Source organism: Lissotriton helveticus, chromosome 5_1 (genome assembly GCF_964261635.1).
Source record: "Lissotriton helveticus chromosome 5_1, aLisHel1.1, whole genome shotgun sequence".
NCBI classification, from domain to species: Eukaryota; Metazoa; Chordata; class Amphibia; order Caudata; family Salamandridae; genus Lissotriton; species Lissotriton helveticus.
Window position 1 is genome coordinate 1,297,104,896 of NC_136065.1, and position 12,147 is coordinate 1,297,117,042.

At 40.7% G+C, this 12,147-nt stretch overlaps 1 protein-coding gene across 2 annotated transcripts in view; it reads right to left on the reverse strand.

The window, feature by feature from the left end:
• The window catches only part of CEPT1 (choline/ethanolamine phosphotransferase 1), a 230,728-nt gene that overhangs the window by 144,532 nt on the left and 74,049 nt on the right, over window positions 1-12,147 (reverse strand). For both annotated transcript variants that reach the window (XM_078644128.1, XM_078644129.1), the window contains exon 4: window positions 10,835-10,976. In XM_078644128.1, the coding sequence (XP_078500254.1) occupies window positions 10,835-10,976 (142 nt within the window). The remainder of the gene's footprint in view (window positions 1-10,834; window positions 10,977-12,147) is intronic.

Consider the following 12,147-nt stretch of genomic DNA (forward strand, 5'->3'; position numbering starts at 1 on the left):
CCTTTCATGAAAGTGAGAATTAAAACAAATATAATTTAGGGTGAAACAGGCCACTAGGTGCCAGAAAAACAAAGAGGTTAAAAGAGCCTTCAGTAATCCTATTACAATTCTTTATTTCTGGTTACCTTGACTTCATTTAGAAGTTATCAAAGATGGATACCTGCTATTAGCACCCTTCCATATGGACTAGACTACACGTTTCAGCAGTTTCCTAAGAGCTCAGTGGGTTTACATCTTTCTTCCAGACCTATAATCATCTCCCGGTCTTATCTGAAATAGTTACTGCCTATGTGTAAAACCTATTTTAGCAAGTGATTATCCAAATCACCAAGCCTAGTGTAGTGTCCCTGAAATAAAGATATCAATTACCCAAAGGTTAAGCTATTGTTCATTGGTTGTTCACACACAGATAGGCTTGTTGCACTAAACCCCGGGTAAATAAGGGACTGTCACCCTGTAGTCACACATTTTTTTAAGGAAAGCCACCACTACAACTCCTGCATCCTTAATGCCACCGCCAATTATGTGGGCAAAGGCCTTGTAATTCCCAGTGGCATCTCTGTTCCAAATCAGTATTCTCAGCTAATTAGCACTACCCTACCTGTACATTGCTTGTCAGTGCTGCCTTTGATGAGGTGTGAAATACTGCTCTCAGATAGAGACAATGGCTTGGGCCTCACAAGATGCTTGGGTATGGAATGTGACCCAGCTTGACTGAAGCAGGACAGTTAAAGAGGGCCCAGGGACTTCAACAACTTAAAAGGGACCAGGGGGAGACTGGAACTTTTATAGCTTAGTTATAAAAGGTCTGAAAAGAGGAGTCTTTTGATTCCAGGATACACTTTAGCCAGTTCAGAGTTGCTGAGCGGAAGAAAACTGCACACAAGCTCCCCCTCGGGGCCAGAAAGGATCTGCCATGCTGAATTTGACAAAGGAATGGTGCATTGTGGGATGCTTTACATTGTGGCATAAAGGGAATGTTGCAACATTGGGAAGGTTTATCTGCAGGAACTTTGTGCTGATTGGCCAGGGAATGTAAAAGACACCCCCACCCCTTGACGAGAGAACTTAAAAAAAGAAGCTCCCCAACTGCAGCAACTCAGACACTTTCTGGACCTGCTTTCTAAAACCTGTGTGGACCCTAAAGGGATGGACCTGCTACCACCTGTACCCGGGACTAAGAAGTAGACTCCAAAGGTCAATTGGCTGACGTGTGTGTGGCTACAGGGACATTAAAAGCAGCAAGAGGCTTTTTGTGCTGGAATGACCAGTTTTCCTACAGTGACTAGTGCGTAACCTGGACTGGACCTTGCTGAGGCCTTCTGCTGAAGTCAGTCCTTGCTGTTTTAGAAGCCCTAGAAGCAACAAAGAAGAACCACCCCACAAAGTCTTGGAAAAGTTGGAGCCGTCTAACATTTTTCGATTTTCAGGCCCTCCGGAGCTTCAGCTTCCCCTCGTGGTACTGCCTTGTCACACAGGAGGGAAGGTAGAAATCTTGACCTTGAAAAGAAGCCTACTCCAAGCTTTTCCTGCCAAAACTAATAGCTCAGCAGGACCTCGTCCAACAGCTATCCATCTCCAAGTGGACTTCTCCAGATACAACTATCAACCTTGTCCCACTTAAGGATATCAACTACCATGAAAAAGAAGGAAGTCAGAAGGTAAAAACTTTTACCAGGGCGAACCTTATCCGACATCTGTTCCACTTCAGTCAGCCTGAAATTTCACCTATGTACAAGTCAAGTCAACCATGAACAGTGATTTCTGCTAGGCGCTTTACTTTTTCTTGGCTGTTTTTGCCTTAAATGTTTTACAATTCTTATCTCCAATCCCGCATATTGGATCTTAGTCATTTTTCTTATTACATTTTTATTAACTTTTCGAAATTGGCTATGGATTTTTATTGTGTGGTCTTTTGAATTTCTGACTGTCTTAGTGTTGCTGAATACTTCACACATTTTCCAAAGTTAAGCTGGCCTGCTATGTGCCACAGCTACCAGGGGTTGAACCCAGGTTTGAACTATTGAAAAAGTGTGTTTGACCTCACGGTATTTTTCGATCTTATTAACCAAGTAGGATACACATTCTTCCAAACTAATAACCCATTTTCTTGCAATAAGTTTAACGCAGCATTTTTACAGCACGATAAATGGTAGCTTGTGTCGTAACAGTTTATTGTAAGCAAGACACTTTGGTAAAAGTGAGTCACTTTAAATATGTAAATAAAACTACATCCTAATGATTTGACCATGTCCTATGTACTGAATGACAACCACATCTAGCTCTAACCTAAGTGTGTTGACCAAGTAACTTTCTAATCATCAAGTAGTGTTTTCAAAGAATATTTTCTACCAAGATAAAATATAGCAGTCATATGTTTTATACCCTTCAAATGCATTGAGTAAAACAGGAATCTCAGCAGTATAAACCTTTGAAAGTGCCTCATTTTTTGTCTTTCAATGCAACTACTAAAAAAAATAAGTAGACCATTACTTATACTTGAAGGCTTTCGCTGCCTGTATGTTTGCAAATTCCTTTGTGGAAGAGTTATTTGATGTGTAAAATTTCAAATTATTGATTATCTACACACCAACTGCAATGATTCAATGCTGCTGAATGGCCAAGAATCATGATCTTAGTTGTAGTAACATTAATAAAGAGATTTTCCAAATATTTTTGGTTTAATGATTTAATTTATTTTAAAGTCGAACTGGGGTCAGATTGATTAGGAGACTATCATCTACATATATGAGTATGTTGATCTTTCTACCACATAAAGTAGGGGGATTAGTCTACAGATACTAGGTCAGCAATGTAAAGTGAGAAAAGCAATGGAGCCAGGACACATCCCTGTCTTGGTTTGTTTTCTGCAGATATATTTCTTGAATATTATAGGTAATGACCAAGGAAACCAAACACTAGTAGTAGAGTGGAGTGGGTCAACATGGCCAGTATGACTAGAGAAAAGTCCCACTTGGACAGTTAGGATCATAGAGGTGGTAGGTTTACTTTATCAAACATGCAAGAGATCAACAAATGATATGAATAGTGTTATTTTCCTGCAGAGATTATGTTTTTCTTTTATTGTGCTAAAGTCGCTGATCTTCCTGAGTAGACCCTCCCACTGGTCAAACGGAAACAGATAATTGTCTGCCACTCATTCTGATAGAGCACCTAATAGAATTTTCACTAATAGTTTTCCTGCAACATCAGGCAATGCTTGGGGGATGTTGCCCATTTCTCCTCTCCAAAAAGTTGTAATAGTTAGAGATCCAATACAGTGCTTATATAGAAAATATTGTAACCTATCCCATTCAGCAGGATTAGGTTGTATTGATAGAGATACTCAACTGAGACTTTCTACACAGACATTCTGGTGGACGTAATATGCTTGATAAAGTAATTCTCAGTGAACTAAAGTTATACTAGATCAATTTCCATCTACAGTTGAAATGATATAATTGCAAAAGGGTAATGAATAGGATAAGGGACTTATTATAAGTACGGGGGTCCATAGGACCGCCGTACTTGCGGTGGCAGTCCGACCACTGCCACAGAGCGGGCCCACCTGCAGCATTACGAGATGGGAGGTCTGACCTCCACAGGACCATTGACTCCACCGGGAAACTAGGATCTGGTGACAGTCGCGCAGCAGTCAGGGAGCTGTAATATGCTGGTGGCACAGTGAGCAAAATACAAGTTATCTGTCCACCACCCCCTTCATGGCAGTGACCGTGTAATGATAAGGATGTCAGAGAGGAACAGTGCTGCGCCTGGGGCTGCATGCAGGGGGGGAGGGGCGCTGGAATTGCACTCCTGTTCCTGCACGGTGCATGCCACGCCGTTCAGGAACATGCTGCAGGTTAGACTCTATGAGCCTATCAGCCCACCACAGTGAGCCCGCCGCAGAACCACTTGTCCAGGATTAAACCCTACTCCTGGCAGGCGGGCACAAGTTTCTTCTCCCACAGGTAACATTTTTCTACTCCGGTCATGGAGACAACTTAAACCCAAACTGCTGCACATTTCCCTCATTTAAAGTACTGTGTATATATGGTACCAAGCTAGAACTATTTTTATTTCTCTTGCTTGCCTTTTAGCGAGAGTGGAGTTGAAATACTTCTTTTATCATAAGGAACATGAACCATATTAGAGATTGAGATAAAATTAACAAATCCCTTAATACCAAGGGCTGTCAGACTTATCTCCGAGAAAATAGTTAATAAAGAGGTCAGATTTCTAAGAGCCATTGTCATCCCATTATAAGATATGATCTTTATATTGGATGTACTTGCTTGCCCTTTGTACTAATTTGACCATGGAAAAGATACTAGATATCAACTATATTTAGAATTATGATCATTCACAGTATGTTCTAGAATGAAGGTAGAAAATCAAAGTATACTTCATGGTTGATTAAGATCACCCTTATCTTGCATAGGTGAACACAGTGAGTCACCCTAACAGGTCCATATATTCTGGTGACTTTCAATGTAAATCCCCAATTTAATAAGGTTTTACCTCTGATGTGTATTCAGCTTTTGTAAATCAAGGGGGAATTTAGTCCTCATATATCATCCATCAGCGTTAAACGAATTTTGGCATAGGAATTGTTGTGAAACGTGCAGTGAAGTCACCTACAAAAATGATTGGTGGGTCAGGTTACATATTTTTATATGTTTACAATAACAGCCACCATGACTACTAGAGTCGAATTGTGGCAATTGCGGGGGTGGGGGCATATATTAAATAACAGTGCAGAATTAGATAATGATTAAATGAAAGATAAATCTATTTTCAGTGCATACGTGGCATTTAAGACACTAGCAATAGGTGCACAGTTCAAGTTAAAAACTATATCTAATAGAGTTGAAAAGCCCCCTTTTGCATGACTCATTTTAGGTGGCTATGAATCTTTATTATATGAAATTAAATACTGAATGTCAATCATTAGTTAAACTACATTTCCTGGAGTCAAATTATTTTGGATTTGGAAATGTCATCTACATGAGACCGGGATTTCAGTTTATGTAGGCCCACAATGTTCCATAAGGTAACCTTGAACTCTGTGTCAGGTGAGTGACTACATCTTTATTTCTATCCTTGATGATGAACTGGAAGAGTCGAGGGCTGCTGTTACTTAATCGGCATTGTTTTTGGAACGAGAGATATCCATCTAACCCCACTGGATACAACTATTTGCTAGCAGTTTGTCTCTAACCTGATGGTCTCAGGAAGAGCATAATGGGCAGTCCCTATAGAATGGAAACCAGGACAGCTGGATGATACAAGATGCACATTATTACCATATCAACATATGTTGCCCAAGTGTGCTCTGATCAAGGCACAGACTGCAGCCAAACAGATAGCAGCAGGACAATGAAGATACCAAGTTAAAAAAATTGAGAAACAAAAATGTAACAAGAGCAGATCAGTTCACTGAAAAACACTACATTTGGGAATAAAGTGTAAAATGTGTTATCAATTCATTAACTGGGCATTGTCCACATCAGGAAATAGATTTTCCAATATAAAGTTAGCTGTAAAACAAAATACCACCTTAGATAAATGTACTACAGCATTCGGCCAAGTGAAGTATTGGATGAAGTGCACCAGGCCTAAATCACCACACAACTGAGGTGAAGAGATTACTCTGGCATTCTCTGTGACAGAGACATAGGATTCAGCTGAAGGACTGAGTTTGTAGCTGTATTAGAAGACCGACTCTTTAATGAAACTTGTTTTTCGATCTCGGATGTGATTCTTACTTTGGGGTGTCCCTTATGGATTCTTCTCCTTTTGGGCCATTTATAACGATTTGGTCTTTCCCGGTTTTGTTACAAAGATTATGTATTTGCAGAGGCATTTATCCTCTTTGGCATCTCCTTCGTGGCTTTTAATTGTAGGTGGAGGAATTAAGGGTTTTCCTATATATTACCTCATTAGGACATTTAAAAAACTGTTATCATAAGGTGAATCCTATTCAGAATCATTTACTGAATCCTTCGTGAGAAAGTGTGTTCGTTTGTGTGGATTTAGGTGAATGTGCTACTTTTTGAGAGTTTAAAACACTTAAAATTGTGGTTAATAACTCACGAGTGTCATCTTGAGTGGTATGTTGCTAGGAGTATACAAATAAAGCCAGAACTTTCTGAATGGTCAACATCATGACTGAGATAGGAGGGTGAATTATCTGAAGTTAAAGAACATTTGTTTTAAAAGAGAAACATATTTCATCATTCGTCCCAGGTGGCACACAGTTCAATAAGATCAGATCCAAATATTTTTTATATACTGGATCTATCTTATCAGTGGAAATATTCACACGTCTTCTAGGTCTAGGACTAGAGGCTAGAAAATGATCCTACATTTTAGGTTGCTCATTTAGAGCTTTATTTGAGAACTTACTTCTCCTATTCCACAAACAGTCTTTGAAACCTTAGTTGGAATAGGGTTTATTTGGAAGAAACCACAGATGTAGCACAGTATTGGTTTTTCAACTTTTTAAAAATTATTTTTAGTCTGCTCTTATGGTAGTAAACCAGAGAAATTAAATACATAATTATCTAGAAAAATTGATGATGAAAAAGAAGAAAACACTGCTTGCTTTCAGGGGGCTTCATATACAATTAACCTGTATTTCAAAGTTCTTCCCTAGGAGGGAGACAGATTGATGACTGAAGAGGTCATTTGAGTGAAGTGGAGGACTGGGTCCTAAAGTATCAATTGTGTGAACCCCTATGCAGCCTGCAGCACACTTACGGCGCCCTGCTGCCCACTCACGATACCCTCCTAGCAACCATAAGCAGTGTAAAATCACAGTGACAATACCGGGTATAAGCCCTTGAAATAGGGACCTCAGAACCCCCAGTTCTCCATACCACGTTTAGTATTGCAGCACAAGCTAAATAACTAGGGTAATAAAAAGGTACTGGTAAAGGTAACAATCCAGACATGGCCAAAAGAATGTTAGTTGGAAACAATAACTCAGATAAGCTTACAGACTAAACTTTTGCCACCTCAATTCTATATGCATTCAAGAGACAAAACAACTGGAAGGATGAGGATTGCAGGTTTCAGTAGTTTGTTTGATGCTAAGAAACTCTGTATGCTTGTTAAGTGAGATGGTGAATGATATGAGGAATGTGATTTATAGTTGTGTAATGTATAAAATAAATAAATGAATGCCTATGCTTTTTTTAGCAACATATGTTTGCGTAGGTTTTATTAGGTTGTTATAATTTGTTCTGTTGTCCTAGAATGTTTTAAATGGTGGACGCATCAGATTTGTTTCTGGAAGTGTTAGTCCTGAAGAAAGGGGAGAAAATCTAAACCACCAAACGAGCCAATTTTCAGCTTTGCCCAGTAGAAGTGTTCATATAATATTAACTTATGAACGTGACTTTTTAAAAAATTCTTCTGATTATGTCTTCGTGTTTTTTATTTGCACTTCCACATAAGAACATTAATACATTCTCATAATTACTATAGATGAGAAAAGGTTTTTTTGCACAGGAGTACACAATTTCATCGATTTCTTTGGTTCTGCATTAGTATTTACTTCTATGCAGGCTTGTTCTTCTATAAATAGCCATGGGGAGTTGATTGGGTCTCTGTTGAATCCATCCAGGTCCTCATGGTTATGAGGGGGTTAATCTCTTCACTACTCTCAATCAACCTTAAAACCAAACACGAGTAACATTTTTCACAGTGAAGACTCTTTATGGATCTCCTCTTAAAGGTACAATCACAGATGGTAATTGTAGCTATGTTAGAAAAAGCCACTCTTCCCCAATCTTCAGATTTTCCTGAAGCGGTTTCTTGGCATCTGTATTCAACCTCATCTCTGTACTTAAGTTTACACATTTGAGAGCGAGATGGTTATGGGGAAGACACAAAATGCCCAGATCATGGGGCCCGATACTGCCTACTTCCTATCACTCAAAAGGGATTTCACCAAATGTGATGACATTGTTCAGGGAAAAAAATCCAACTGTAAAGATGCAAGGAGAAACACCTGAACCATAAAAGATGTTGAGTGGTGGTTGTTTGAAAAGGTTTTCCAACGAGAACCCCATCTCCCCCACCAAAGAAAAGAAGCTCGGTAGGCCAGGATCCTGTGCGCAGGAGACTAAAAATGAGTACGGGTATGCCCCTAAAAAGGTTTGGTAAGATAGCAATGTAGTGGGTTTCCTTAATGGAGCACGGCAGTTTTACAATCTGTGAAGGCTGCCGTCTATCAAGCTACACTGCTCATACTTTAGGTTTTCTTTTAACAAAGGATTCTAAAGTTGTTCTAGTCATTTTGATTTATCTAAAGACATTTTGAAACTACTTACAACCTTTTTGAAAAATGTGGCTGATGTATCCTCCAGATAGGCAACAAAATATAAATGTATACTTTAAGCAAAAAGGTTTTGCTGAAGAAAAAAGCTTACATTTTAAATATTGTGAAAGGGGCTTCAGGATCCTGCAAGCGTACAGGACCACCCAGTTTTCATCACTATCAATGGAGGTGCCCTGAAGCTAAAATCTAGGGTATTTCTAGGGTGTCAGTAGATACTGCTACGCACTTCATAAGCACAGAAACTGCTCCTTAGGCGGCTGCCAGAGTGAAAGACCTTCAGGAAACTGAAAAATGAAAACTTATGGGCCTTAATGTTTTTCTCAGTCTATTGCTGCAAATCTGTTGAAAAGTCTTTACTTTTTTTTGTCAGTAGGAGAAGGTTCTCCAAGGACTCCCATCCATCTCCCAAACAACTGCTCTGCAGTAATCCTGGGCGTAGTTCGCGAAGTAGCACTACGCATAGCTATGGAAAGTGCACTTCGCAGTACACTAGCTACGCGTAGCGCTACGCGAACTGCATAGTGCGCTGTACGCGATGATTGCACAGTGCCGGATGCTTGTCCGCACTGTGCAATCATTGAAAAGAGCATCTTGCACAGTGCGAGCTGGCGTTTTCTGCCGCTCGAGTAGATTTTTACTCGAGCTGCAGCTTTCTCAACACGGACTGGTAGTTTCTCATCGCGAGTGGTCGCGAGCATACGCGACCACACGCAATGAGAAACCTGACCGCCCCGCGTTGAAATCTCGCCGGGAGGTTTATTTTTCACGCTCGCGATTGCCAACCTGATGTTGCTGATCGCGAACGAGGAAAAAGCCTCATCGGGTTGTCATTTTGCTTGCTCGCGGTCGCTAACTTGACGTTGAGGACCGCGAGCAAGCAAAAAATTACTGCTGCGCTACGCGTGTTCAAACAATGCTACGTGGAATTCGCGTAGTGCGAAGTAGCGCAAACAACGAAAGCGTAGGGTAGTTGTCCGGCCAGGCTTACTCTGCAGGCCTAAACCCTTTCAAACTCACTGGCCATTCAAAACACACCTAAACAATGTGGTGGAAAGGCCAGAGTATTAAAGCATCTACTTAAATATTGCTTCTCATTTCTATGTTGACCATTCAAGCCTCACAATGGTAAATATTTTGCATTATGAGTATTAATGAAAGATACGAATCTGGAGAGAGTGCATGATGGGAAAGGGAGGCACAGACCAGGTCAGATACCCTAAGGCAGACCATTTATTAAGGGAGAGAGGAAAGGAGGGTGAAGGGCTGGCTAGATTGACCAACATTTTGTTTGAGTGGTATAGAAGCAAGGAAGCATGTTTGCAGTAGTATCTGGAAGTCCATTGATTGCAATGAAGAAATATAAAACATTTCAATGTGGACAAAACAAAAACCTGAGTTGTCCCTTTTGATAGGGGTTCCTCCAATGATTGTCATATCTTGATCGAGGCAGCATACTACCAAGTCCACACTGGGAAGGTGCTACAAGTTTCTATACCCCAGACCTAAAGCTAGCAACAATGAGTTCTGTGAAAAGGGATAACTACTGGTATTCTGAAGGACAAGACGAAAAGAGAGGCCTAATTCATAGAGGACATGGAAGGTTAAAGAGACAAATGAGAGTAGAGTCTTGCACGATCAAAGGTGTAACAACAATGTCTAACAAAGTAAGGAGGTTTAGTTTTTTTTTTTTTTTAAACCTTGAAAACATTGTGAGCGATGGGGATGAGAGTTGCTTCAAATAATAAATGGATCTTTGTGGAGAATAAACGTAAGAGGGGTGGGAATTTACACCTTTGAGAAAATAGTGCCTGTTAACATAAAAAGGCAGCTGAAAAGCTCAATGGGAAGCCCTTTTGAGGCTTTTCATCTAAGGTACTTTTTTATTGCCATAATTCAACAAAATAGAACATAGTATATGAAAAATTCACTCCACTAGAAGGGATTACATTTATGGTCACTGCATAAATAGAGCTGCATTTCCCACGAGCTTTAACAGCCCTTCCAAGCTATTGATCTTGCAAAAAACTGTAGTGATGCATTCAAGAAATTATTGAATGTTTCGGTTATAAGGCTATTACTATGAAATGCGGATCACATTTGAAGGTTTGACAGGCTTATTGCTAAAGTCTGAGTGGAGCATTTAAAGAATTGGTTGCGGTTCATCCACGTGTAATCTTTACTTTGGGTTTTGAGTAAACGAAATTATTTAAAATGGAACGTAAATAACTATCTATTAAGAGCAATACAAAGTCTACATTGACAGAACTATACTCTCGAGAGAAACAAACTGTTCGTCAGTTGGTCAATTGTCTGCCAGAATTTCCCTGGGTAAATCGATGGAAACGTTAACTGATCAAAATGAACTTGGTTTTCAGTGCCTGTGCCAACAGGTGTATCCTTCCCTAAGCATAGCTACAAAAAACATATTATGAAATACAGTGTAACAGTCATGTAACTGCAATTTATCATTTATGAAGAATTACTTACATTCCAAAACGCAAGGTTCCAGAGACGTAGGTTTGCCAGTGCGCACAGTAGAACATAAACATTCCAGCAAAACAACAGAAGAACATCCAGTCTGGATTTGTCCCGAGTTGCACTGCAATACATGTTCCTAAGACCACAAAGACTGAAAAGAAATGTGGCATGTATCAGCGATGTATTCTAATACAGAGAATACGGTTGAAAAATTAACTATTGCTGCTGGTAGAACATAAACGCTATTGCCTGCTTGAGAGCAAAGGCTTCCTGACCATGGGGATAAAACATAGTGACTGGTATTTTCTCCTGTACACTTTCAAACCTATTCTCTTAATAGTTTCCAAAACATTCAAAACGTTATATATTAAGGTAAGACATGCCACCTGGTTCATATGTTTGACGACTTACTGGTCAGCAAACAAAACAAAAACAGAAAAAGATGTTTGCTGTCTCCTTGTTAAAAAAAACCCCACAGAAATGAGAAAACGTTGCTTTCCTATTCAATCCATGTAGATTTCCGCAAAGGAATTCTGCCTTTTTAATTACCGGAGGATAAACATATTGCTTGTGTAGAGACGAAAAGCATGCTCGGGAGGCATTACTTTCTGCCAACAAAGGAAAGAATTCAAGTGCCAAGTGTTTAAGACCTGGTCAGTGTGACTACTCTCCCCCCACGCAGCTCCACCGTTAAAGTACTGCCCTCGGAGCCCGGAGCCTTCATGCCAGGTAGGTGTTCGGGTCCCACCACCCGCAGGCTCCTGCCAGTGCCTCCTTCCTGGTGGTCCAGTGGGAGAACACTGCTCGTCCGCTCTTTTTCTGTGCCCTGTTTTCGCTTTTTTGCTCCCCCTTTCTCTTTTGTTCCTGCTTTTTCTTTTCTGCTCTTTCCTGCGCTCCCCATCGCTGCTGCCCCCAGAGCTCCTCCCCCTCCAGTCTCAATCTTTCCTGCCTCCCAGCTGACCGCCCTCCCCTACTTAATGGCGGCTGCTGAGTGGCAAGAAGAGAAAGACTACTGACCATGTCAGTGTGACTGCTTTCCCCCGGCACAGCTCCATCGCTAAAGTACTGCCCTTGGAGCCGGGAGCCTCTGTACCAGGTAGGTGTTCAAGGTCCTCCTCCACCCGCAAGCTTCTGCCTGAGCCTCATCCCTGGTGGTCCAGTGGGAGAGCACTCTGCTCTTCTGCTGTTCTGCTCTTTTTCTGTACCCAGTTGGCTCTCTTTCTCTTTGTCCTCTTTTCACTTTTTTGCTCTTTTTGCCGTCCCTTTTTTGCTTAATCTTTTCTTTTTCTCTTCCCCACGCTCCCCACAGCTGCTGTCTCCCG